We start from the raw sequence: 27532 nt of genomic DNA on the forward strand, positions 1-27532 counted from the left end.
GGCGAAGAACAGGTCATCGGAGGTTTCCGGTTTGCCGGAGCCGGCGGAGGTCGCTCCTACTGGATCCATGTTGTGGCTGGATCGTTCTGTCACGATCAGGAGGGAGGATCCAAGGAGATGTACACACGGTTAGTTACTGGTGAGTGTTTATTTACAATAAGAATGTGCACGCAGGTGAATCCCGTAGGATGTCAGGCTGGCAGGCGGTGCGAAGAACAGGCTGGCAGGCAGGCAGGGCGGAGAAACAAGCTGGCAGGCAGGCAGGCAGAACAAGTCGGGTAGAGGACGCAGGGTGAAGAGCTTGGGAGGACAAGAGACACGATTAGCACACAGGATTACTAGTCAGGCTTGGATTTATGCCGAGCTGGTTACCACAAGAGCAGTACGATCCAGCGAAGACTAGACGTCGTCTGGGAGTCTTTATGCTCGTCCTCTAATGATCCGGAATGTGCTGCAGCTGAGTAGCGCAGATTGAGAGCGCCGCCTCTCCTCCAGATTGGGCGAGGGAGGAGATCCATGCGGGATGCTGACAGTTAGATGGTGTGTATTTATACTTCCCTATTTTACAGTTCACCATACGTCACACACATGTTCACACACTGATGGCGGAAGCTGCCATGCAAGGTGCTCAACCACGACTCATCAGGAACAAGTAGGGGTTCGGTGTCTTGTTCAGGGACACTTCAACATGAGCTCAGTGGGCGGAGGATCGAACTGACAACCCTCAAGCTACAAGATGACCGCTCTACCCACTGAGCCACGCCTCCCTGTTAGAAACAACAACAGAAAACCTCTAATCTTACTACACCAACAGCACCAAACCAAAATACACAGTCAGAATCTCCAAAGTCCACAAGATGTGGGCAGACTGTCCAATCAGGAGGGAGGAGGCTAAGGCGTGTCAGTTTCAGCCAATCCTCAGCAAGCAGGAAACCCGCTTGTTTACTGCAGAAAACAAGCAGCTGCTATGCCTTGCGATCTTGTTCTACACTTGTTTTATCTGTTCCACGAGTAAGGTCTGAATTTGGAAAAAAAGCATTTAGCTTTGCTGCCCCCACAGCATGGAACAGTTTACAGTCCAAACTGAAACTTCTTGAAATTATTCCTCTTGGAGCTTTCCGCTGTATATTAAAGGACAGACAGAGTGAGACTATTGGACAGTGCCTGTGTTATAAATCTTAATTCGTTGTCTGTTGTTGAATTGCTTGGATGGTAAACGCACTCTATGTTGAAAATGCTATTGCTTTGGTGATCTTGTATGTTTTAATTTTGTCTTGTTTCTTTGTTTTGGTTCTCATACTGTTTTGTTTGTCTGTTTATGACGTGCTGCAGACCTCTTGGCCAGGTCACCCTTGTAAAAGAGATCATGATCTCAATGGGTTTTTTATCTGGTTAAATAAAGGTTTAAAAAAAACAAAAAAAAAAAACAATCTCTGGTGGGTGATGGCACACAAGCATATACAAAGCAAGTGTGATTAGGCTCATTGGCAGGCTGCAAACAGGTCCAGAATCACATTAACCTGGTTGGATGATGTTTTTATACGTTTCTGGGTCTGTAAAGCAAGTATGTCGAGGATAAAAGTGGAGAAATGAGAGAATCTAAAGTGTCATCATTATCAGACTTCTGATTATGTGGTTCTTTGTTCAGTTCATTCGATTCAAATATGAAAAATTAAATGTAAACACTAAACACATTGAAAACATTTAGAAATAATAAATCAGGCAAAAAGAAAAGCTCATAAACTACATAAAGAACCACTTGAGACTTGAGCCAAAAGAGCCAAATCTTTAAAAAGAGCTGAACTTCCCATCAATATTTAGGCCCATCGGGTAAATATTCAAATGGTTTTCTCTGCAGATCTGGTTTAATAAGAGCTGGAATAATAAGTATTCCATGAAATAAACTAATATGATAATGAAATAAATAAATAATTTAAAAAACTAATGGTCAACTTATTAACTTTTCTTTTCTGGAAAAGAGAAGAAAGTTTGCTATGCCATCAAGTCTGCCTCTCCCACCCAGCGGAGGGCTACAAAAACCAGAGGCCTGATTATTGATAAAAAAAAATTCTAAAGTATCAGCATCAGACCAGTTTTACCGATACTGGCTTTAACTGGTTTTCACATCCCTGTCCTGCAAACTCAGTGTCCGAACTGGTCATGGACCCGCTTGTTTTCTTGATTCCCAGTTTAAATATTAGCCAGACTGGAAATTGACCGAACGGACTTAGGGGAGGGAAAAACAACAACAACAACAAAAACAAGCAAAGATCTAGTTTGATAGGTTTGCTCAAATGTTATTATACTAGACATTTGTACAGTAAGAACAAATTCTTTGTTTTAACTTGTTGATACTTAAAGCAGATTCACTATCAGCTGATATTTTCCATCACATGCTGAAACGTCTCAGTTTCAGCATGTGAGATGTTGTTGATCTTCTAGGAATGAAAAATGGAGAAAATGTTCTGATCCTGTAGAAACTAAATGTTCAACTCAAGTCAGTTTCCTATAAGAAATGAAAAAACAAAAAGGATGAGAAGGAATGAGCTCATCTTAAAGATTAAATGAATTACTTCATGTTTGTTGTTATTTTGAATAGAAAACAATCAGAAAACGTCTGGTGTGTCTCAGACTGAAGGTCCTGCAGGTTGAACATTTGACTGTAGCTCCACCTGCTGGTCACATGACTCCACATCTCAGCTTCAACACATACCTTCATTCTTCCTTGAGAGGGATTGTTTCCATGGAAACAAACGGCATCCAATCAGGAAGCAATGAAAACATCAGCTCATGATCATTCAGAAGCAGTCTGAGATGTTTGAGCAGGACTTTAAGAAGACTTTCCTGTCCGGTCATGTCTTTCAGTAGAGGAGGAAGAGCAGGAAGAGCAGGGAGGAAGATGAATTTAGATTTAATTTAGACTCCGCAGGAAAACGTCACATTTATAGAATCACGAGACAGAAAAACACCAAGAGACGAGAAGCCCAAACAGAGCCAGCGGTGAGGAACATCCAGGTGACAGTGGTGGAAGTAAAGTGACGTTTAATGTGAAGTTGGTCATTTGTAACTTCACAGCTTCGTATAAAATAAACCTGTTACTGGAATCAATTCATTTACTGGAACATAACGAATCTAATGGGACTCCAAGTGTGAACGTATATAGTTATCTCTGTGTTAACTGAAATACTCGGATTACAACTGAACTACAAGTTACTAAAGTATTTCATGATTCCCGTCATTTCCCCAAGAGCATACTGATCATGCATGAGTAAGAATTTAAAGGAACAAAACAATCCAAGTACTTTATTACTAAATCCTGCAGTCTGACATCACTAAATATTTTAATCTGTTAAACCTTTCATTTGTGTATAACACATAAATATAACAAGTTATTCATCATCAAATCAAATCAAACTTTAGTTATCAAGCGCTTTTCATGCCATCCATGAATAAATAAGTAAATAAATAGTACAGCTGAGTAAAATGAAAACAAAATGAATAACATGTGTGACATCATGTGAAGCATGGGGTGGACAGAGAGAATTGATTGGAAACAAATACTGTGAGTTCTGTCCAAAACATTTCCTAGAATTTGCACTGTCTGCTCAGGTTTCTCCTTTTTTTTTTAAAAAAAAAAAAATCTGTTTTTTCTCTAATTGTTTAATCTTGTATAGTAGATTTGATATAGGTAGATATTTTGATTGTCACTCTTAAATATTGTAAAGTTTTGAGAGATATTGTGAGAACGAGCTGGTGTTTTGAACAGCTCCTGAAGATCCAGCTCCCTTCAAAGAGCCATGAATCCCATTTGTAATGTGATCGCCCCACATTCCATTAATGCACGTTAAAAATGAAAATCAAAGTGAAGCCGTGGTTCTGTACGAGTTTCATAGAGGGGATATTGGTTAGAATCGTGTCTCAGTGATTTTGTGGCTCTTAAAAGAGCCGTTGGGTTGGTGTGAGAGGTGGAGAAGGCAGGGTCTAAGCTCTCTCTCCACGGATGCGGCGAGCCAGCTGGATGTCTTTGGGCATGATGGTGACCCTCTTAGCGTGGATGGCGCAGAGGTTGGTGTCCTCAAACAAGCCGACCAGGTAGGCCTCGCTGGCCTCCTGCAGAGCCATGACGGCAGAGCTCTGGAAGCGAAGGTCGGTCTTGAAGTCCTGAGCGATCTCCCTGACCAGCCGCTGGAAGGGCAGCTTGCGGATCAGCAGCTCGGTGGATTTCTGGTAACGACGGATCTCCCTCAGAGCCACGGTGCCGGGCCTATAACGGTGGGGTTTCTTTACACCGCCAGTGGCAGGAGCGCTCTTACGAGCAGCTTTAGTCGCCAGCTGCTTCCTTGGCGCTTTTCCTCCGGTGGATTTACGAGCGGTCTGCTTGGTTCTGGCCATAATGACTAGAGAAAGAGGTTCCTCCTCTCAAAACGCGAAGAAAGAATGAGAGTGGAGCGGCGAACCGCGGCTTTATACACAGACCGCCGGAGACAGGTCCGCTCTGATTGGTCCAGATCAGGACGGGCGCGAATTCTGGCCGCTCAGTCATTGGCTACGTTTGAAATTTCAAATTAAAGCGCTAAAAGATTCGAGAGAAAAGACAGGAAAAGAAAAGAAAAGAAAAGAAAAGAAATCTATCATGAAATACTTCAAATTCAAACAAAATTACATTACTTTATTGTTTAGAGGATGAAAATAGAAAAGAATAATAGAAACTATTATTTACAAGATATAAATAAATATTCAAGTAAAACGTTGACAAGAAGACATGGGAAATATGGGATTTAAGATGTATAAATATGGCGCAGTGGTAGAAAAGAAAGAAGCGGGGTTAACAACGTTATGGTGTTTTGTTTTTACTGCACACTGAATACAAGTCATTATATTTCTAAAAAATGCAATTATTTAAAATGAATGCATTTATTTCAAACAGATAAAGGAGAAACTACATGCAAGAAGAAAAATAAAAGACAAGAAGCATTTATCATCAGGGAACTTATTATAAATGTAGATTAAATCAGATATTTCGCCTGGATTTAAATCACATTCATATGAACTCCACCAGAACCTCAGAGAAAATAGACAAATATTTATTCTTAAATTGTACTCTGATTTCTTATATATATATATATAAAAAAAAAGCTTTTTAAATTTGCTTGGTCTTTCTTTGGTTTTTAGTTTAAAAAAAAAAAAAAAAAAAAAAATAAATTTATATATATATATATATATATATATATATATATATATATATATATATATATATATATACACACACACACACACACACACACACACACACACACACACACACAAAGCACTTTGATCCTAAAGGTACCAAATAAATAACATTTGACACGTAAATCAGCAAAGACGGATTTTATAAATGATCAGTTCCGTTGCTTTGAGATGTTTTTAGTTTAAATGGAGTTAACTTCGTCTACACGGTTAGGGGACGTGGAGATTTAGATGGAGAGAAAAGAATGTCCGAATAAATCAAAATCTGAGTCGATGAAAGTCGGTTTATTTCAACGGATTCCCGCTTGTCTGGCGTTGTGGACAAAATAAGTGGAGTAAAGTAAAAATGTTTGGTTTCTTTCCAAGTGTTAGCACGTAAAGTGTGTTATAGGGAGGCTTCCTGAAATGAATGAACTAGACTTGCTCCAACTATCAGGAAAGCTGTAAATATGAAGGAGGAGCTGGAATAGAAGTCGGTGTTTGTTTCTCCGGGTAGTAAATGGCTGTTAGGTAAAGTGAGTAAATATGTAGTGAGGGTGGGATGTGAGGAGCAGGCTCTTGGGGGAAGTGGTGGCTCTGAAAAGAGCCTTTGGTGCAGGGAGTGCGAGATTTGTGAGGCGTTCACTTCTTGGCCTTCTTGGCTGCGGGTTTCTTTGCGGCAGCTTTCTTGACTGCGGGCTTCTTTGCGGCCTTTGGCTTCTTGGCTGCGGGCTTCTTGGGGCTCTTCTTGACCACCTTCTTGGCCGGAGCCTTCTTGGGGGACTTCTTGGCTGCGGCTTTCTTGGCGGCGGGCTTCTTGGCCGCGGTGGGCTTCTTGGCGGCGGGTTTCTTTGCTTTAGCGGGAGCCTTCTTCTTCACCACCTTCTTGGCTGGCTTGGCGGCTTTGGGCTCCTGCTTAGCGAGCTTAAAGGAGCCGGAGGCCCCGGTGCCTTTGGTCTGGCTCAGCGTGCCTTTAGTGACCAGCTTGGTGACAGCGGTGTTGATGCGCTTGTTGGCCTTTGTCACATCGACGCCCTTACCGGCCAGCACCTTCTTGAGCGCCGCCAGAGACATCCCCTTCCGCTCCTTGGACTCGGCCACGGCGCCCACGATGAGTTTGGGGAGGCTGGGCCCATCCTTCTTGCCCCGGGGAGCGGACTTCTTCTTCGGGGCTTTGGCCGGGGCTTTAGCCGGCGCTGCTGCTGGAGCTTCTTCTGCCATGTTTATTAACCGCTTTGCTGAGCTCGTCTGAACGTGTCCGAACTCCAGGCAGGAGGCGGGACTTATAACACACATGAGAACCGTGGAGAGACAACACAGCCCGCCGCTCTGCCGCCGCGTGAAATCTCGTCACACTTGTGTTTTCTCTGCCACGTTTTCCACTCCAAATCCACAGAAAAGAAAGGTTTTTCGGGTAAAACCTAACTGGAACCTGAAGGGAAGTCTTCTCCCTCCACACTGAAATCTGGTTTGGCTTCCTGGACTTTTCCTCTTCCTTCCCGGAGGCTTCAAACCTCTCCCATGCTCGGTTACTTTCAGCGGCTCCCAGCGACTTTTCTCCACATTTCGTCTCCTACAATGTCTAAAACGGGGTTGTTTGAAGCATAACGGCGATGTCCTCGTTAGCAGAGACGTCTGCGGACAGAGCCGGGGTGAAATGGTTCCCCTGCGGGGGGTTTCTGAGTTGTAACGGAGGAAGTTTCCTCCGACATTAAACACACGGACGCTGTCGGTGAATAAGCCGGTTAGGACTCATGTTTCTGATGGATCCGCTGGAACAGACGTCCCCTTTCCCCCAAATGTTACTCAAGCCACTGGGAGACTTCTCTGATTCAGGACTTTGATTAAGCTCCTTTTATCAATGTCAAGCATTTATTTAACTTTGCGGTGGCTGGAAGAAACAAAACTTCTCAGTTCAATCATCTGCTCAGACTGGAGTTCATCAATAATCAGTTTAAAAACAGTTGTTCAGAGTAAAAAGCTGATTTTTAATTACGATCCAACAAAAATACTTTTAAACAGCAACATCACCATTTATATATAAAATGAATAAAAGGAAAATAAATAACTGACAATTATTAAAAAAGTAGAGGCCCCAATGAATTAATGTGAATAATAACAACAATAATAATGAAGATGGCAGGAGCAGAGGGAGGACGAAGAGAACAGCGAATCACCCAGAGGAACACATGGTGGAACCAGTGGTGTTTGTTAGGGAAATTCTTCCCAACACCAAGCACTGCTAAGCTAAACCTTCAATACAAGAAAGAACCACAGACTGTTATTTAATGTTTACAGTTTTACTTTGCAAAGGAGTATGCGCATCATACAAGTATACACACTGAATTGTTTTACACATCACAAGATGTTATAAAGGGAGGTTAACCAAGTCCTTCCCTCGAACATCAAACACTTCAGAATTACGCAAGTCTCAGCTTTCAGCATTTTCCACTAAAGATAAGACATGAAGAAGAGCAGGCGGGGCGGCGTCCCATCTCCTTCTGGTACAATCACGTCTTTTGGTAAATGGTCCGTATCTATACAGGGCTTTTCTGTACCTGGAACGATACCCAAAGCGCTTTACATCATACGTGACATTCACCCATTCACACACACATTCACACACTGATGGCGGAAGCTGCCATGCAAGGCGCTCGACCACGACCCATCAGGAGCATGCAGGACTTCTTGGGGCGATGCATGGGTGTAATTGTTTTAACTTTACTGGCTACACCTGTGCAGGTGTGCATGAAGCAGGCCTGCTGTAACCACCGTAAACCAGAACCTTCTGACCTAGATGTCCTGCCTGTACGTTGCAGGTCAGAGATGCGGGTTTAAACAGCTGCATGGACCACAAGGAACTTTGTTTTTTGCAGTGAGACTCATCACAGGGGGACGTTTGCTTCCAGACACCATCATCACCAGTAGAAAGTGCCCTCTCTGTCTCACAGATGTTAAACTGCAGTGTTTGCGTTATCATCAAATTTTCTCCTCAGCTTCCTCCAGGCTAATCATTGATCCTGTTCTACAAGAGCTAGCCAAGTTTTCCCTTTTCTAAAATAGCTTTTAAAGTTAGAGTCAAACCAGCTAAATGCTCTCAGGCTTCCAGAGGCTTAGAAGAAAAAGGAGAAATAGTGGATGTGTTGGGAGATAAATGTGGAATGTTCCACTCTGATGAGAGGGAATCTGGATGAAGATCCATCAGTAGAACTGAAGCTGTGCTTTTCCTGCTGTTTTACCTTCAACATGTTCCTGGAGAAGACCTGACTTCTCCAGTGGGACGTCATTTTCTGGCCACAGATCTTTAACCAGCTCCTCAGCTTCCTCAAAGGAATCAAAAGGGTTTCTATTTATATTCACGTTCTCTTTAGTCACAAACTTCAGGTTGTTTCTCAGCTGACTGACATCTAACTTCAGAAGCTACAAGAGAACAGATCAGAACGTCAGCTTTACAGAACAACCAGCAACGTGCTCTCAGTGCTGCCTGGATGAGAACAACTAGCTAAATGATGACTTTACAACCCAAACTGTACATTAAGGCCCTGTTTACACCACAACACTGAGAAAGTAAAACACAAAAGGTTGTTGCGTTCAGGCCCCTCGTTTCCACGGTAACAGAGTTTTGGGTGGATAAAACCTCAAAGATTTGACAACTGGCGACGTCTTTCACGACATCTTGTACTTGTGCCCTCAGACCCTGGTTAACCTGCACAGCTACAACACTGGCGGGCCTGCATGTCGTGTTTTTTAGTCGGCAAGTCCACACAAAGCAAAACTGCGGTTGCATCTTATGCTGATGCTGTTCTCCCTCTTCTCGTCCTTATGCTAGTGGTTTCCGGTCTAATGAGAATGTGACGCACACCTGAGTGCATCGTTTCACCGCCCACCAGAGGCCTGGCATGCGCGTAACGAGCTCAGATCAGTTCTGGCTGGTCCAAGCAATCTTTAGACTTGTTACTCTGCGTTGTATGTGGGAATAAGAGGAGGGACGGCTGGCTTGCTGTTCAGGCCGCTGTTTATTCTGAACAAACAAAAGGATGCCGCGCAGACACGGTGGACTCTCACACGTGGGTTCACTTGCAGCGCACTATAACAGCAGGACGCCTCTTTAGCATTGGGGGGGTTCACTAGCTTAGATCGCCGGCATTTTACCAACACTTGGGCATAAAAGTACAACTGAACATATATCTCAGTAGTAGTTGGAAAATATACCATGCACCCATGTTCACAAAAAGGCATGTGTACAACTCAGAGCGCGCTATAGAGCGGAGGGCTGCATCGGCCGACCTACGGCGGGCACGTCAGTCTCACAGCTGGCAACGTTCTTCCACAGCCGGAGGAGTTTACCGACCAGTGCAGAGAGCCAACGTGTCATGGGACTGATACACTTCAATATGAAAAATAATAACTCTGTTACATGCCCACTACATCGTTTCTGCTCCACTCTGCCTTTTCTCCTGCAAAGACACAGTTTCCACTCTGCGGCTGTGTAAATGCCATTTTTCCAGAATGCAAAGAAAAATGTTAGCATTTCCTGTGGAAACACGGTCGTGTAAGCAGGGCCCAAAACTAGAAAAAAAATCCATGATGTCAGTATATGTGTAATACTCCTTTGCACCACCTGATGTTGTACTTCAGCCCCCGTTGTAGCTTCTCTTTCTCATTCAGCAGAACCTTGAGTTCAGGCGTCAAACAGGGCTTGTTGGGGAAACGTGGTATCCTCCGGGATGCTACAGTGTTAGCCACACAGAAACTGCTATGATGGAGTGGGTCAAACCATCAGTGTCCTCTTCATGCGAGCTGCACAGATTATCCCAGCTGTGGTGTCAATCTTCTTCTTCTCTTTTTTCTTCTTTCCTTGCTCTATAACCAGAAACATATCACACTGACTGCAATCTGCCTCGTCTGTTTATTATCCTGTTTATTGACTCGGTGATGGAACTTGTTATGTTTCATTTCAATCCTCTATCGTCCTGTACGCTGCAGAACTGACAATAAAGCTGACTTTGACTGACTTAAAACAATTGCTCACATGCATCCTAAGTTCAGATATTCAGTCCTCCTCTGTGGAGACTGGTGTGTGTTCAGGCTGCAGACGAATGAGGCTGAGTGTGTGTTTGCACACAGCTGTCAGGGATTACTGACTTTTATGTGAAAAAGAAGGAAGAAATCCTTCTGATGTTGACTAGGAGAAAGTGAGATGACTGAAGGTACCTGCTCCTCCTCCATATGCAGGGCAACGGAAACGTTATCCCAAACATAAAACTCAACACCTGCACCAGACACCTGAGCTTCCATGTGCTTCTCAGCTTCTCTCTGGATCAGCTCGAACCTGACAGGAAGTCATCACAATCCCCCGAAAACTGTAGGTGGATGGATGGATGGATGGATGGATGAGTCTCAGACATGGCTTCGGGCCTCCAGATGAATTGTCCATCTCTAAAGACACAGATGGCATTGGGGTCATCAGTCAGTAAGGGATACTCAGCATAAAGCTCCTGATTGGCTGGACCATGGACCAGCACTTCCTGTTTGTACAGGACAGTCTCAGACCCGCAGAACGGGCTCAGAACCAGAGCAGACCTGAGAAAACAGAAAACAAAATATCTGATTTAGTTCTTATGTTGTCAGACACTTAGTTTTATCATGCGCCTCCCTGACATGTCTCGATGCTAGTCTTCCATCTTCATCAGAGGTTTCACTGGAAGCTGTGTGACTTGTACACATCAGCTGATGTTCACTGACCTGCCAATACAGCTCATCCTAACAGCAGGTCGATGCCGCCCCCTGCTGGTGACTTGCTGCAGGAGGAAGTTGCTCCAGGTGAATGTATTCTCCAGGTAACGGACTCAAATACAGGATTCACTTTGGTGAGTGATTCAGTCAAAGTCAAGTCAGTAAAAGAGTTTGCCATCACTCATCCACTGTTCTATTCATGACCTTGGACCAAAGGACAAAGTCTTAAGTTTTATTTGCTAAAAGCCTCCATTAGTGATGTTTCGTGGGAGCCCAGCTCCAGCTCTGCTTTGTTTACATGGACAGGCGGCCAATCACATGTGAGGATATAGGATCATACCATTGTGTGAAAACAGGGGATAGACGGCGCTACACTGCCACTGAGACAGCAGACAGCCGCGAGGAGAGTACCTGAGCGAGTGTGTCATCAAACCAGACTTAGAGAGAGAACCCGGATCAGGAATCCAAGATGAGGCTTCTTATTTTTCTTAATGCCAACCTGCACTGAGGACGTTAGTGCTGCTTGCTTCAGTCTGCTTCTCGTTCCGTTTGTTGATTTCTACGCAGTTTTTGGTCATTTATGCAACAGAAGATTTGTTGAAATAGTAAAAGTAGTTTTGCATCAGAAGTGCGCAAAAGAAGGCAAATAAGGATTCTCATAAAAACGCTGAACACAAACAGGTTGTCAAAGCACGAGCCATTCATTTCTGAGAAGGTAAATGAATGGGTTAAAAAAAAAAAAAAAAAAAAAAAAAAAAGCTAAATTAGGAGCTGTTCAGGAGCTAAAAGAGCCAGCTATCAGAAAAAGAAGCTGAACTTATATTTGTCATTCTTGTACATTTTTAGATAGATATTGTAAGAACAAGCCAGTGTTTTGAAGGACTCTTTGAAAAGAATGGATCCTAACGATCCAGCTCCAACTTGTACCAGGACTTCTCTTTAAGGGATCCATGTGTGGCTCTGAAAAGGGCCTTTGGGATGCCAGGACACGCTTCACTTGGAGCTGGTGTACTTGGTGACGGCCTTGGTTCCCTCAGACACGACGTGCTTGGCCAGCTCACCGGGCAGCAGGAGGCGTACGGCAGTCTGGATCTCCCTGGACGTGATGGTGGAGCGCTTGTTGTAATGAGCCAGACGAGAAGCCTCCGCGGCGATGCGCTCGAAGATGTCGTTAACAAAGGAGTTCATGATGGTCATGGCCTTGGAAGAGATGCCGGTGTCAGGAGGCACCTGCTTGAGCACCTTGTACACGTAGATGGCATAACTCTCCTTCCTTGTCTTCCTTTTCTTCTTACCTCCTTTTCCTGCCGTCTTGGTCACGGCCTTCTTGGAGCCCTTCTTGGGCGCAGACTTTGCGGGTTCCGGCATTTTGGTGAGAGTTAACTAGTGAATTTGAGGAAGGGCTGAGGGAGACCCCTCTTAAACTGTCTGTATGCAAATGTGCCTGCGCTGTCTCTCGCATGTGATTGGTAGAGATCAGGAGCACTCAAATACAAATCTTCAAGGGCTGCTAAGAATTTTTTAATAAGTGAAAGGTCCATTTATTACAGTCCATCAAGCCACACACCAAATTACAGTTATATAGTACAGTTTATATATATATATATATTTATATATAGTGCAAATTCCTTTTAGAAATAGTTGGACTATTTCAATAAATATTTAAATAAAACAAAACAACAAAACAAAATCCCTGCAGTGGAAAAACATCTATTGCTCTTAAGGTGAATCAAGCATCTGAGGACTTAAAAAAATAACATACTTGCTAAAACTAAATAAAAAGTCCCATTCAGTTTAACAAAAAGAATAAACCATGTGACAGAATGTTTTGGAAAACAAAGATATGAAGATCTTTGGGAAATCTGTCTCCAAACTGCCCACGCTTGCTCTCATAATGTGTTTCAAATTTGAAATCTTTATCATAGCAATGGTCTCCTGGTAAATTAAGCACATTGGTCTTGTGCTGGTTGGAGGGAGAATGAAGGCAAATTGTTCTGTCCTGCTTTCATTTTGCAACGAATTTGGAACAAACCATTTTCTTCCATTCTAAGTTCTCTCTGCTGAGGATGTTTCAACTAGCAAACCCCTGAAAATGAAAGTAAAAACGTCTGCTACGCTGCAGCAGGGACTTCTGTGACAGGCTGTCAGTGCGTTGTCACCATGGTGATTAAAGTCCACGTTATTACAATAAGTGTACCGGCATACCGGCATCTGGTGGTTTACCTGTTATTGTAGGAGCGGCTCGCAGGCCGGATGCAGAATCGTAAAATAGACTGACCAACAAAACGGCCTAAAAATGTTCATTTAGAAATACAAAGTCTACAGTAAATATACAAACGTAAAATGAGATTTACATTTATATTATATTGTTATGGTATGTAATAATCCATCTTGTCCTGCCATTTGCAGATGTAACAAAAGCATAAATTAAATATTCTTTGGTTAAACTACTGTAGTATTGTCAATTGAAACTTAACATAAACAAAGTAAATGAAAATACCCAGAGGGAACTTAGTGCTTGTAATGGGTATACCAAATAAATACATGAATTAAGAAGTATGTAAACTTTTAGTAAACTGGGTGTACTGTAGTAAAATCTATTTCTGTAGTATTTAGTTAATTTTATAAGTAAAGTCTTAGACATCTGATTGTTAAAAAAAAGTCTTTAAAAGTTTCTCTTGTTTTTTTATTATCTCAAAATTAGTTATAGGAGATAAATTGTTTAACATGTCAAACCAAACAAGGTTATGTATTTATGATCTTCAGTGGTGCATATCTTTTAATTTAAATTATGTACTTTCTGGTAGTTTCAGTGTGCGTTGTTGTATAAAACAGTATTGAATTTTCTTTTCCTCTTTCGTTTAAGCTGTTATGTTTGTTTTTTAATATATCTTTGAATAAAGCATCTGCCGAGGACTAGCATCAACTAAACTGGCTTTATTACTAGGCATCATATAAAAAAGTGTACAAGCTAGAGATGTGATGTTCACGAACGAATCGATTCTTTTGAACTGCTCTGTTAAATGACTGATGAGAACCGAGTCACTGTAGCAAGCTGTTTGTTTGAGATTAATTCATTTTTAGATACAAAACGCCCACGCTGTCTTTATGTGACACGTGACATGGAAGTCTGATCACAGAGCAGCTCTGGGGAGGAGCTAAAGGTAATGTGGGACCAACGCAGTAAACACTACGGTACACGAGATTAACTAATGAGCACGGCCAAAATTGGTTGGGGAGGAAAAAAAATGGAAATAAGATGCAGAAACGGAGCAGCATTTGGATGCACTTTTCTGTTGATAGCCAAGGTAAGGCAAAGTGCAATGTTTCCCAGAAAGGCCTTTCAAGTCTGGGTCTATAAACAATTCACACGGCACTTAAAAAAATCAACACCCGACAGTAATTGTGTCAGATGTTAGGAACCAAGAGACGGACTCCAGCACTAGTAACAGTGACGTCTCCAATATAGCAGCTTAACATCAGGTAGTGGAAGTCACCTGTCACCACCTCGCCAAGCACCTTGTTCTTCCACAAAAACCTTCCTGACAAACAAACAACTCTAAGTCAGAACAACTTCGCAGCACCTGCCTTGTCCCCTTTGAGACAAGCAAAGATAGTTGAAGAACTTGCCAAAATGATTTCCACTGACTTCCAGCCATTTGAAATTGTGGAAAATAAAGGGTTTAAAAAGTTCTGTAATACTCTCAACTGGTAGTATCCGAAAAAATATCAGACATGTATGAGAAGGAAGAAGCCTCACTTTAAAAAAGACCACCTGCATGACCACCTCCTCCATGTCTGTAACACGCCACTTCACTCTTCTACCTGACTGCTTTGAATTTAGTGAGCTGCACACAGCAGACAATCTGGCAAAGAAGCTCATGAGTGTTGTAGAAGAGTGGAAGGTTGACAAGAAAGTGGTGCTCTACAAATGCTGCAAACATAATTAAAGCTGTTCAAATCTCAGGATGGACCCACCTTCCATGTCCAGCACACACGATAAACCTTGTAGTTATAGATGCCCCCAAAGGTCAACAACACATCCTTGACGAAGTGAAGGAAGCTGCTGAACACTTCCACAGAAACACAGTGGGTGCTCAAAACCTGAGAGAAACAGCTCCAAATGAAAATGGACATGTTACGGCCTCCATAGGACGCATCACCAGGTGGAATTTCATGCACATTATTTTGATTCAGTGTAGAAATTACCATCAAAGATGTGAAATTCTTTCTCTACATGACTTGAAGATGTTTTGACACAACTTCAGTGTTTTATTATATCACATGTTCATTTTCTCTATTTTATTTTATTGAATTTTATGTTTAATGTTGTGCTGCTGCTGTTTATTCTGAGAATTTCAATAAAAACTTACATGAAAAAGTAAAACTGTCAAACTTCTTTTAACAATCATGTTTCTATTCAGTGTTTATCTCCACAAGATTTTTAATGTAAATAAAATTTAAAGTAATTTTCATTATTAAACTGACGCTGGTTATTTATGTTCTTTAGAAGCAATGAAGAGTCAAAAAGACTTAAAAATACCTTTAACACACTTTATTATTCATGTTTACGTCGTGTACAAACAGAAAAAAAATCACATTTTTACTGCACAAATAATATAAAAAAAAAACTTCCAGCTGTCTGACTGTACACACACGTCATCTTCATCATCTTCATCATCGTCATCATGTGTCTCATCCTCTGATCAGCTGATCTCCATCTTCTCCAGCCTGAAGCTTGTCAGGTGTCCTCTTCATGGTCTGTAGATCTCCAGGGTCTGCATCCTGGTGGACTTCATGGTCTGTAGAGCTCCAGGGTCTGCATCCTGGTGGACTCCATGGTCTGTAGATCTCCAGGGTCTGCATCCTAGTGGACTCCATGGTCTGTAGATCTCCAGGGTCTGCATCCTGGTGGACTCCATGGTCTGTAGATCTCCAGGGTCTGCATCCTGGTGGACTTCATGGTCTGTAGATCTCCAGGGTCTGCATGCTGGTGGACTCCATCTCTGCTGCTGCAGCGTCTCTTTCCTCAGCTGATCGTCTTCTTCGTCCTGCAGACCTGCAGTGTTTGTTGGTGGAACTGATGTGTCCTAGAAGCAGGGATGGTGTCCAGTCTGAGCCTCCATCATTTCTTAAGCTGGTTGACCTGCAACCATGTTTGTTATTAAAAACTAGTTAACACTGGATGCTTCCATTAGTTTCACAATCTGGACCATCAGGTCCATCAGGTCTCAGAGAACTCTGGGTATTTACCTGCATCTTTAAAATCATTCATTTTGTTATGTTTTTATTTAAAGATGATTAAATAAAATAAAAACGGATCAAACACTTGAACCTTTTCTGTTGTGTAAGTGAAGTTAGCCAATGTGAATATAGCGACTTAAAAAAGCCAAATAAAGTTTATTCATTAACGTTACTTACACAATAAAAACAACAGTGAAAACTCTCCTACTTTCCTTTATGAAAATTCCGACAGCAAACAGCATGAAGGGAGATGGTGGTGAAAATGGTTCTGTCTCACGGCTGCGACCGGCCGTCCGATGCCTCCGTTACATCCTCAACCTGCCGTCCGACGCCTCCGTTACATCCTCAACCTGCCGTCCGACGCCTCCGTTACATCCTCAACCTGCCGTCCGACTCCTCCGCTACATCCTCAACCTGCCGTCCGACTCCTCTGTACATCCTCAACCTGCCGTCCGACTCCTCTGTACATCCTCAACCTGCCGTCCGACGCCTCTGTACATCCTCAACCTGCCGTCCGACACCTCCGTTACATCCTCAACCTGCCGTCCGACGCCTCTGTACATCCTCAACCTGCCGTCCGACGCCTCTGTACATCCTCAACCTGCCGTCCGACACCTCCGTTACATCCTCAACCTGCCGTCCGACGCCTCTGTACATCCTCAACCTGCCGTCCGACACCTCGGTTACATCCTCAACCGGCTGTCTGACGCCTCTTTAAAAAGTGGGAAACTGAACAAATCTAACGTTGTTGCGACTTTTCTACCTTTTTTAATTGTGTGAGTTAGTATGACGGTCTTCACACAACACGAGACTCCCGTTTTATCAAAGATTATAATGCAGCAAAGACGACGAACAGCTGTTTACAACGAGGATGCAACCAACATGGAGATTTACCCACGATGCACCACGGCTATCCCGAGTGTTACGTCAGCTGACACAGACTGATTACATGTTGCAAATAGAGATGTGACGTTCATGAACGAATTGATTCTTTTGAATGACTCTTTTAAATGAACGATGGGAACCTATTCACAGATGGGAGTCATTCATTTGTAAGCCGTTCTTTTTATAAACAAATTTTTGACACTGCCTTCATCAAATCAAATCAAATAAAACTTTATTTATAAAGCACTTTTCAGGCCATAGGCAACACAAAGTTCTTTATATGATCAAAAACATAAAAAGAAAAACAATGAAATCTTTCACACAGACACGGATACACACACACGCCAAGCCCAACCCCCCCCTTCCATCTAAAAATGACTGAATGAATAAATAAATGAATAAATAAGTAAATAAGAAGTAGTACAGTTGAGTAACATGAAAATAAAATAAATAACATGTGACATGTGATGTCCAACACGCTCCATTCATGTGAAGCATCGATGGACAGAGTTTCGTTTGGAAACAAATACTGAGTTCTATCCAAAACATTTACTAAAATTTACACTGACTGCTCAGGTTTCTCCTTTTTTATCTATATTTTTTCTATAATTCTTTAATCTTGTATAGTAGATGTTATATAGTAGAGATGTGACGTTCATGAACGAATCGATTCTTTTGAACGGCTCTTTTAAATGAACGATGGGAACCGATTCACAACTGTGAGCCGTTCATTTGTGAGCCATTCTTTTTATATACAATTTTTTTACACTGCCTTCATCAAATGCAATCAAATAAAACATCATTTATAAAGCGCTTTCATGCTATATGCAACACAAAGTTCTTTACATGATTAAAAACATAAGAATAAACACTCAATGAAATCTTTCACACAGTCACACGCACACACGTATACACACACACACCAAGCCCAACCCCACCCCACCCCACCCCACCCTCCTTCGAGCTAAAAATGAATGAATGAATAAATAAGTAAATAAGAAGTAGTTTGAGTAGATGAAAATAAAATAAATAATATTTGTGACATCATAGAAGTCTGATGTCCAACACGCTCCATTCATGTGAAGCATCTATGGGCAGAGAGTTTTGTTTGGAAACAAACACTGAGTTCTATCCAAAACATTTACTAGAATTTGCACTGACTGCTCAGGTTTATCCTTTTTAATCTATATTTTTCCTATAATTTTTTAATCTTGCATAGTAGATTTCATATAGGTACATAGTTTGATTGTTTGTCATTCTTATATATTGTGAAATTTTGTAAGATATTGTGAGAATGAGCCAGTCTTTTGAACGGCTCTTTGAAAGGAAAAGCTCCTTCCATCCTCGAGATGCGGCTCCCTTCAAAGAGCCATAAATCCCATCTCTACTATGAACTGTTGTGCCAAATTCAACAATGAATGATCAGCTGTAAAAGGCAGACGGTAAGACAGCTGCAATATCTATTATAAATAAGAGAATAAAACAGTAATTTTACTAGAAAATCACTATCCCAGTTGCACAAGCACCCTTCCCTCCTCATACGTTCCGGCTGGTTTCATTACAGATCGGTTTACTTTAAATTTCATCACAATTCTGTTACTTAAACTAATAATATCAGAGAATTGAATGAGTAGTTAATGTCATCAAAAGCTGCACAGAACACAACTCTGAAGAGGAAGTAGTGGCTCTGAAAAGAGCCGATTTTTGTTAGTCCAGAACCAGTTTAACCTCCGAAGCCGTACAGAGTGCGGCCCTGCCTCTTCAGAGCGTAGACCACGTCCATGGCGGTCACGGTCTTCCTCTTGGCGTGCTCGGTGTAGGTGACGGCGTCACGAATGACATACTCCAGAAAAATCTTCAGCACACCCCGGGTCTCTTCGTAAATCAGGCCGGAGATACGCTTTACTCCACCGCGGCGAGCCAGACGGCGGATTTGGTGATTCCCTGGATGTTGTCACGAAGAACTTTCCGGTGACGCTTAGCGCCTCCTTTACCGAGCCCCTTCCCTCCCTTGCCTCTTCCGCTCATATTTCTACTAAGGAACGATCGTAATTCATCACAGCCAGAAATTTACTGCATAACTGCGATCCACGGACGTAAAAGAGAACAGTTACCAGAGGTATGGCTGCCTCAAGTCAACATCCACAGCTCCACCCACTTCTGAATCAGAACGACGCACTTTAAAAGATTTTACTTTTTATTCCGCTAATTGAAATATGAAGTTCTCCGTTCGCAAATAGTCCCCTACCTTGACTAAAAATAAAAATGTACGGTTAAAAAGTAATTTGAGTGTAACTTTTGCGCTCAGTACAACAGCTTTAATATCTTAAGTGAAACACTCCGCGTACATTCAGTATTAACGTGACTGGAAGAGGAATAAAACACGGTAGTTGAGTATCTTTGCTCAGTAGACATTTGGGTGGCTCTTAAAAGAGCCGTTGTGGTTTCGAGCTACAGGGTCTTCATTTAGTCTTGGCGGGTTTCTCGGTCTTCTTGGGTAGCAGGACTGCCTGGATGTTGGGCAGCACTCCTCCCTGAGCGATGGTCACTCCGCCAAGCAGCTTGTTGAGCTCCTCATCGTTGCGGACAGCCAGCTGCAGGTGACGGGGGATGATTCTGGTCTTCTTGTTGTCACGAGCAGCGTTTCCAGCCAGCTCCAGAATCTCAGCTGTTAGATACTCCAGGACAGCCGCCAGGTAGACGGGAGCTCCGGCACCAACACGCTCCGCATAGTTCCCTTTACGCAGCAGTCTATGGACACGGCCAACGGGAAACTGGAGGCCAGCACGAGAAGAGCGAGTCTTGGCCTTAGCCCTGGCTTTGCCGCCGGTCTTTCCTCGTCCAGACATGTCGTTTATAAAACAGTTCCCTCTGCAGGAAATTTCAGAAACACATGCCGCAAAACGGGACGCTGCCGTATTTATAGCGGAGCATCTGCTTGTTCATTGGTTACAGTCAGCGTGAAATGGAACCGTCCAATCAGAGAACAGATTAGTCATGCGTTGTTATTTATCATAAGACTTCCGCTTCAAGCCGGAAACATTTCAAGGTAAAATGTAACAAAATGGACGGAAACATTGCATCTCTCGCTTCAAACAAAATCAAAGCATTTCATTGAATCGTTGAGTGTGTCTCAGACCGCGCACTTACATGAGTGCAAAAATCAGGTTAACATACGTGTTTGCATGTCATCATACTTTTATGCTATTAAATGCCTTTTAAAAGGCCTCATGAGTGAAACAAAGAACCGTGGCCTCCACTGTATTAATCTATCTCAGTAGATGACAATAGAAACCATCAGCACACGTTCATGTGTCTTTGCATGTCTCCCCCATACCTGTTAGTATAAGTACAATTTAAAACACTAAAAAACAGCTTTTAAATAAGCAAAGATATCTTAACTGAATTAAAGTACTTTACATTATACATGTGTTTTATTGGTGTTTACACTGATTCGTTCACGTCTGCAACAGGAAACCGATTTTACTAGAAACCATCATTTAAAATATGAAATGCAGTAATGAAGACGCTAAAACAGGGATGCAGAAAACATTTTATTTAAACTTTTTATTAAAACATTTCTCTCTTGCCGCCTCCTCTTCTCCACAGCAGCGTCCTAGCCCGCAGGTGGTAAAAGCCTCAGTGCCACTGCTGGCTCGGTAGTTTGATGCCACAGTGACCTACGGTGAACACAGAATGGCAGGTTATATAAAAGCAAACATTATTATGTACTTTATGGGTACTTTGCAGACGCTTATCTAAAGTGATGTACAATCAACTACGGCTTCGTCAGTGTTACCATGGAAACGGGCCGGTTCTCTAACCAGCGGTGTTTCCTAATCAGTTTTCAGATTAAGGACCATTTCGTTTACGCCAGAGACCCCGCAGTGTTTTATCTGGAGGTTCAACAATCATGAATAAACTGTTTGACGCCTGAACTCAAGGTTCTGCTGAATGAGAAAGAGAAGCTACAACGGGGGCTGAAGTACAACATCAGGTGGTGCAAAGGAGTATTACACATATACTGACATCATGGATTTTTTTTCTAGTTTTGGGCCCTGCTTACACGACCGTGTTTCCACAGGAAATGCTAACATTTTTCTTTGCATTCTGGAAAAATGGCATTTACACAGCCGCAGAGTGGAAACTGTGTCTTTGCAGGAGAAAAGGCAGAGTGGAGCAGAAACGATGTAGTGGGCATGTAACAGAGTTATTATTTTTCATATTGAAGTGTATCAGTCCCATGACACGTTGGCTCTCTGCACTGGTCGGTAAACTCCTCCGGCTGTGGAAGAACGTTGCCAGCTGTGAGACTGACGTGCCCGCCGTAGGTCGGCCGATGCAGCCCTCCGCTCTATAGCGCGCTCTGAGTTGTACACATGCCTTTTTGTGAACATGGGTGCATGGTATATTTTCCAACTACTACTGAGATATATGTTCAGTTGTACTTTTATGCCCAAGTGTTGGTAAAATGCCGGCGATCTAAGCTAGTGAACCCCCCCAATGCTAAAGAGGCGTCCTGCTGTTATAGTGCGCTGCAAGTGAACCCACGTGTGAGAGTCCACCGTGTCTGCGCGGCATCCTTTTGTTTGTTCAGAATAAACAGCGGCCTGAACAGCAAGCCAGCCGTCCCTCCTCTTATTCCCACATACAACGCAGAGTAACAAGTCTAAAGATTGCTTGGACCAGCCAGAACTGATCTGAGCTCGTTACGCGCATGCCAGGCCTCTGGTGGGCGGTGAAACGATGCACTCAGGTGTGCGTCACATTCTCATTAGACCGGAAACCACTAGCATAAGGACGAGAAGAGGGAGAACAGCATCAGCATAAGATGCAACCGCAGTTTTGCTTTGTGTGGACTTGCCGACTAAAAAACACGACATGCAGGCCCGCCAGTGTTGTAGCTGTGCAGGTTAACCAGGGTCTGAGGGCACAAGTACAAGATGTCGTGAAAGACGTCGCCAGTTGTCAAATCTTTGAGGTTTTATCCACCCAAAACTCTGTTACCGTGGAAACGAGGGGCCTGAACGCAACAACCTTTTGTGTTTTACTTTCTCAGTGTTGTGGTGTAAACAGGGCCTTAATGTACAGTTTGGGTTGTAAAGTCATCATTTAGCTAGTTGTTCTCATCCAGGCAGCACTGAGAGCACGTTGCTGGTTGTTCTGTAAAGCTGACGTTCTGATCTGTTCTCTTGTAGCTTCTGAAGTTAGATGTCAGTCAGCTGAGAAACAACCTGAAGTTTGTGACTAAAGAGAACGTGAATATAAATAGAAACCCTTTTGATTCCTTTGAGGAAGCTGAGGAGCTGGTTAAAGATCTGTGGCCAGAAAATGACGTCCCACTGGAGAAGTCAGGTCTTCTCCAGGAACATGTTGAAGGTAAAACAGCAGGAAAAGCACAGCTTCAGTTCTACTGATGGATCTTCATCCAGATTCCCTCTCATCAGAGTGGAACATTCCACATTTATCTCCCAACACATCCACTATTTCTCCTTTTTCTTCTAAGCCTCTGGAAGCCTGAGAGCATTTAGCTGGTTTGACTCTAACTTTAAAAGCTATTTTAGAAAAGGGAAAACTTGGCTAGCTCTTGTAGAACAGGATCAATGATTAGCCTGGAGGAAGCTGAGGAGAAAATTTGATGATAACGCAAACACTGCAGTTTAACATCTGTGAGACAGAGAGGGCACTTTCTACTGGTGATGATGGTGTCTGGAAGCAAACGTCCCCCTGTGATGAGTCTCACTGCAAAAAACAAAGTTCCTTGTGGTCCATGCAGCTGTTTAAACCCGCATCTCTGACCTGCAACGTACAGGCAGGACATCTAGGTCAGAAGGTTCTGGTTTACGGTGGTTACAGCAGGCCTGCTTCATGCACACCTGCACAGGTGTAGCCAGTAAAGTTAAAACAATTACACCCATGCATCGCCCCAAGAAGTCCTGCATGCTCCTGATGGGTCGTGGTCGAGCGCCTTGCATGGCAGCTTCCGCCATCAGTGTGTGAATGTGTGTGTGAATGGGTGAATGTCACGTATGATGTAAAGCGCTTTGGGTATCGTTCCAGGTACAGAAAAGCCCTGTATAGATACGGACCATTTACCAAAAGACGTGATTGTACCAGAAGGAGATGGGACGCCGCCCCGCCTGCTCTTCTTCATGTCTTATCTTTAGTGGAAAATGCTGAAAGCTGAGACTTGCGTAATTCTGAAGTGTTTGATGTTCGAGGGAAGGACTTGGTTAACCTCCCTTTATAACATCTTGTGATGTGTAAAACAATTCAGTGTGTATACTTGTATGATGCGCATACTCCTTTGCAAAGTAAAACTGTAAACATTAAATAACAGTCTGTGGTTCTTTCTTGTATTGAAGGTTTAGCTTAGCAGTGCTTGGTGTTGGGAAGAATTTCCCTAACAAACACCACTGGTTCCACCATGTGTTCCTCTGGGTGATTCGCTGTTCTCTTCGTCCTCCCTCTGCTCCTGCCATCTTCATTATTATTGTTGTTATTATTCACATTAATTCATTGGGGCCTCTACTTTTTTAATAATTGTCAGTTATTTATTTTCCTTTTATTCATTTTATATATAAATGGTGATGTTGCTGTTTAAAAGTATTTTTGTTGGATCGTAATTAAAAATCAGCTTTTTACTCTGAACAACTGTTTTTAAACTGATTATTGATGAACTCCAGTCTGAGCAGATGATTGAACTGAGAAGTTTTGTTTCTTCCAGCCACCGCAAAGTTAAATAAATGCTTGACATTGATAAAAGGAGCTTAATCAAAGTCCTGAATCAGAGAAGTCTCCCAGTGGCTTGAGTAACATTTGGGGGAAAGGGGACGTCTGTTCCAGCGGATCCATCAGAAACATGAGTCCTAACCGGCTTATTCACCGACAGCGTCCGTGTGTTTAATGTCGGAGGAAACTTCCTCCGTTACAACTCAGAAACCCCCCGCAGGGGAACCATTTCACCCCGGCTCTGTCCGCAGACGTCTCTGCTAACGAGGACATCGCCGTTATGCTTCAAACAACCCCGTTTTAGACATTGTAGGAGACGAAATGTGGAGAAAAGTCGCTGGGAGCCGCTGAAAGTAACCGAGCATGGGAGAGGTTTGAAGCCTCCGGGAAGGAAGAGGAAAAGTCCAGGAAGCCAAACCAGATTTCAGTGTGGAGGGAGAAGACTTCCCTTCAGGTTCCAGTTAGGTTTTACCCGAAAAACCTTTCTTTTCTGTGGATTTGGAGTGGAAAACGTGGCAGAGAAAACACAAGTGTGACGAGATTTCACGCGGCGGCAGAGCGGCGGGCTGTGTTGTCTCTCCACGGTTCTCATGTGTGTTATAAGTCCCGCCTCCTGCCTGGAGTTCGGACACGTTCAGACGAGCTCAGCAAAGCGGTTAATAAACATGGCAGAAGAAGCTCCAGCAGCAGCGCCGGCTAAAGCCCCGGCCAAAGCCCCGAAGAAGAAGTCCGCTCCCCGGGGCAAGAAGGATGGGCCCAGCCTCCCCAAACTCATCGTGGGCGCCGTGGCCGAGTCCAAGGAGCGGAAGGGGATGTCTCTGGCGGCGCTCAAGAAGGTGCTGGCCGGTAAGGGCGTCGATGTGACAAAGGCCAACAAGCGCATCAACACCGCTGTCACCAAGCTGGTCACTAAAGGCACGCTGAGCCAGACCAAAGGCACCGGGGCCTCCGGCTCCTTTAAGCTCGCTAAGCAGGAGCCCAAAGCCGCCAAGCCAGCCAAGAAGGTGGTGAAGAAGAAGGCTCCCGCTAAAGCAAAGAAACCCGCCGCCAAGAAGCCCACCGCGGCCAAGAAGCCCGCCGCCAAGAAAGCCGCAGCCAAGAAGTCCCCCAAGAAGGCTCCGGCCAAGAAGGTGGTCAAGAAGAGCCCCAAGAAGCCCGCAGCCAAGAAGCCAAAGGCCGCAAAGAAGCCCGCAGTCAAGAAAGCTGCCGCAAAGAAACCCGCAGCCAAGAAGGCCAAGAAGTGAACGCCTCACAAATCTCGCACTCCCTGCACCAAAGGCTCTTTTCAGAGCCACCACTTCCCCCAAGAGCCTGCTCCTCACATCCCACCCTCACTACATATTTACTCACTTTACCTAACAGCCATTTACTACCCGGAGAAACAAACACCGACTTCTATTCCAGCTCCTCCTTCATATTTACAGCTTTCCTGATAGTTGGAGCAAGTCTAGTTCATTCATTTCAGGAAGCCTCCCTATAACACACTTTACGTGCTAACACTTGGAAAGAAACCAAACATTTTTACTTTACTCCACTTATTTTGTCCACAACGCCAGACAAGCGGGAATCCGTTGAAATAAACCGACTTTCATCGACTCAGATTTTGATTTATTCGGACATTCTTTTCTCTCCATCTAAATCTCCACGTCCCCTAACCGTGTAGACGAAGTTAACTCCATTTAAACTAAAAACATCTCAAAGCAACGGAACTGATCATTTATAAAATCCGTCTTTGCTGATTTACGTGTCAAATGTTATTTATTTGGTACCTTTAGGATCAAAGTGCTTTGTGTGTGTGTGTGTGTGTGTGTGTGTGTGTGTGTGTGTGTGTGTGTGTGTATATATATATATATATATATATATATATATATATATATATATATATATATATATATATATAAATTTATTTATTTTTTTTTTTTTTTTTTTTAAACTAAAAACCAAAGAAAGACCAAGCAAATTTAAAAAGCTTTTTTTTTATATATATATATATAAGAAATCAGAGTACAATTTAAGAATAAATATTTGTCTATTTTCTCTGAGGTTCTGGTGGAGTTCATATGAATGTGATTTAAATCCAGGCGAAATATCTGATTTAATCTACATTTATAATAAGTTCCCTGATGATAAATGCTTCTTGTCTTTTATTTTTCTTCTTGCATGTAGTTTCTCCTTTATCTGTTTGAAATAAATGCATTCATTTTAAATAATTGCATTTTTTAGAAATATAATGACTTGTATTCAGTGTGCAGTAAAAACAAAACACCATAACGTTGTTAACCCCGCTTCTTTCTTTTCTACCACTGCGCCATATTTATACATCTTAAATCCCATATTTCCCATGTCTTCTTGTCAACGTTTTACTTGAATATTTATTTATATCTTGTAAATAATAGTTTCTATTATTCTTTTCTATTTTCATCCTCTAAACAATAAAGTAATGTAATTTTGTTTGAATTTGAAGTATTTCATGATAGATTTCTTTTCTTTTCTTTTCTTTTCTTTTCCTGTCTTTTCTCTCGAATCTTTTAGCGCTTTAATTTGAAATTTCAAACGTAGCCAATGACTGAGCGGCCAGAATTCGCGCCCGTCCTGATCTGGACCAATCAGAGCGGACCTGTCTCCGGCGGTCTGTGTATAAAGCCGCGGTTCGCCGCTCCACTCTCATTCTTTCTTCGCGTTTTGAGAGGAGGAACCTCTTTCTCTAGTCATTATGGCCAGAACCAAGCAGACCGCTCGTAAATCCACCGGAGGAAAAGCGCCAAGGAAGCAGCTGGCGACTAAAGCTGCTCGTAAGAGCGCTCCTGCCACTGGCGGTGTAAAGAAACCCCACCGTTATAGGCCCGGCACCGTGGCTCTGAGGGAGATCCGTCGTTACCAGAAATCCACCGAGCTGCTGATCCGCAAGCTGCCCTTCCAGCGGCTGGTCAGGGAGATCGCTCAGGACTTCAAGACCGACCTTCGCTTCCAGAGCTCTGCCGTCATGGCTCTGCAGGAGGCCAGCGAGGCCTACCTGGTCGGCTTGTTTGAGGACACCAACCTCTGCGCCATCCACGCTAAGAGGGTCACCATCATGCCCAAAGACATCCAGCTGGCTCGCCGCATCCGTGGAGAGAGAGCTTAGACCCTGCCTTCTCCACCTCTCACACCAACCCAACGGCTCTTTTAAGAGCCACAAAATCACTGAGACACGATTCTAACCAATATCCCCTCTATGAAACTCGTACAGAACCACGGCTTCACTTTGATTTTCATTTTTAACGTGCATTAATGGAATGTGGGGCGATCACATTACAAATGGGATTCATGGCTCTTTGAAGGGAGCTGGATCTTCAGGAGCTGTTCAAAACACCAGCTCGTTCTCACAATATCTCTCAAAACTTTACAATATTTAAGAGTGACAATCAAAATATCTACCTATATCAAATCTACTATACAAGATTAAACAATTAGAGAAAAAACAGATTTTTTTTTTTTTAAAAAAAAAAGGAGAAACCTGAGCAGACAGTGCAAATTCTAGGAAATGTTTTGGACAGAACTCACAGTATTTGTTTCCAATCAATTCTCTCTGTCCACCCCATGCTTCACATGATGTCACACATGTTATTCATTTTGTTTTCATTTTACTCAGCTGTACTATTTATTTACTTATTTATTCATGGATGGCATGAAAAGCGCTTGATAACTAAAGTTTGATTTGATTTGATGATGAATAACTTGTTATATT

The 27532-nt window shown here is 42.9% G+C and overlaps 5 protein-coding genes across 5 annotated transcripts; 2 read left to right on the top strand and 3 right to left on the bottom strand.

Annotated features, from left to right (window-relative positions):
• Positions 1 to 5288: 5288 nt before the first annotated feature.
• On the bottom strand, positions 5289 to 6662 carry LOC121654681 (histone H1-like). Its single transcript, XM_042008917.1, has one exon. It carries the CDS (start codon positions 6502 to 6504, stop codon positions 5851 to 5853), a length of 654 nt encoding a protein of 217 aa, XP_041864851.1. The 5' UTR covers positions 6505 to 6662; the 3' UTR covers positions 5289 to 5850.
• A 5275-nt stretch (positions 6663 to 11937) lies between these two features.
• LOC121654690 (histone H2B 1/2-like) lies at positions 11938 to 12312 on the bottom strand. The gene has a single exon (XM_042008926.1). The coding sequence runs from the start codon at positions 12310 to 12312 to the stop codon at positions 11938 to 11940; it is 375 nt and encodes a 124-aa protein (XP_041864860.1).
• A 7216-nt stretch (positions 12313 to 19528) lies between these two features.
• On the bottom strand, positions 19529 to 19952 carry LOC121654688 (histone H2A-like). Its single transcript, XM_042008925.1, has one exon. The coding sequence runs from the start codon at positions 19920 to 19922 to the stop codon at positions 19536 to 19538; it is 387 nt and encodes a 128-aa protein (XP_041864859.1). The 5' UTR covers positions 19923 to 19952; the 3' UTR covers positions 19529 to 19535.
• A 4285-nt stretch (positions 19953 to 24237) lies between these two features.
• On the top strand, positions 24238 to 25612 carry LOC121654680 (histone H1-like). The gene has a single exon (XM_042008916.1). It carries the CDS (start codon positions 24396 to 24398, stop codon positions 25047 to 25049), a length of 654 nt encoding a protein of 217 aa, XP_041864850.1. The 5' UTR covers positions 24238 to 24395; the 3' UTR covers positions 25050 to 25612.
• An 810-nt stretch (positions 25613 to 26422) lies between these two features.
• Positions 26423 to 27271, top strand: LOC121654686 (histone H3). Its single transcript, XM_042008922.1, has one exon. The coding sequence runs from the start codon at positions 26519 to 26521 to the stop codon at positions 26927 to 26929; it is 411 nt and encodes a 136-aa protein (XP_041864856.1). The 5' UTR covers positions 26423 to 26518; the 3' UTR covers positions 26930 to 27271.
• Positions 27272 to 27532: the final 261 nt, after the last annotated feature.

Source organism: Melanotaenia boesemani, chromosome 15, assembly GCF_017639745.1.
Source record: "Melanotaenia boesemani isolate fMelBoe1 chromosome 15, fMelBoe1.pri, whole genome shotgun sequence".
Lineage (NCBI taxonomy): Eukaryota > Metazoa > Chordata > Actinopteri > Atheriniformes > Melanotaeniidae > Melanotaenia > Melanotaenia boesemani.

What these genes read in the sequence shown, in the direction of transcription:
- LOC121654680 (XM_042008916.1), top strand. Translation starts at nt 24,396, where the DNA reads ATGTGTGTTATAAGTCCCGCCTCCTGCCTGGAGTTCGGACACGTTCAG.
- LOC121654690 (XM_042008926.1), bottom strand. Translation starts at nt 12,312, where the DNA reads ATGCCGGAACCCGCAAAGTCTGCGCCCAAGAAGGGCTCCAAGAAGGCC.
- LOC121654681 (XM_042008917.1), bottom strand. Translation starts at nt 6,504, where the DNA reads ATGTGTGTTATAAGTCCCGCCTCCTGCCTGGAGTTCGGACACGTTCAG.
- LOC121654686 (XM_042008922.1), top strand. Translation starts at nt 26,519, where the DNA reads ATGGCCAGAACCAAGCAGACCGCTCGTAAATCCACCGGAGGAAAAGCG.
- LOC121654688 (XM_042008925.1), bottom strand. Translation starts at nt 19,922, where the DNA reads ATGTCTGGACGAGGAAAGACCGGCGGCAAAGCCAGGGCTAAGGCCAAG.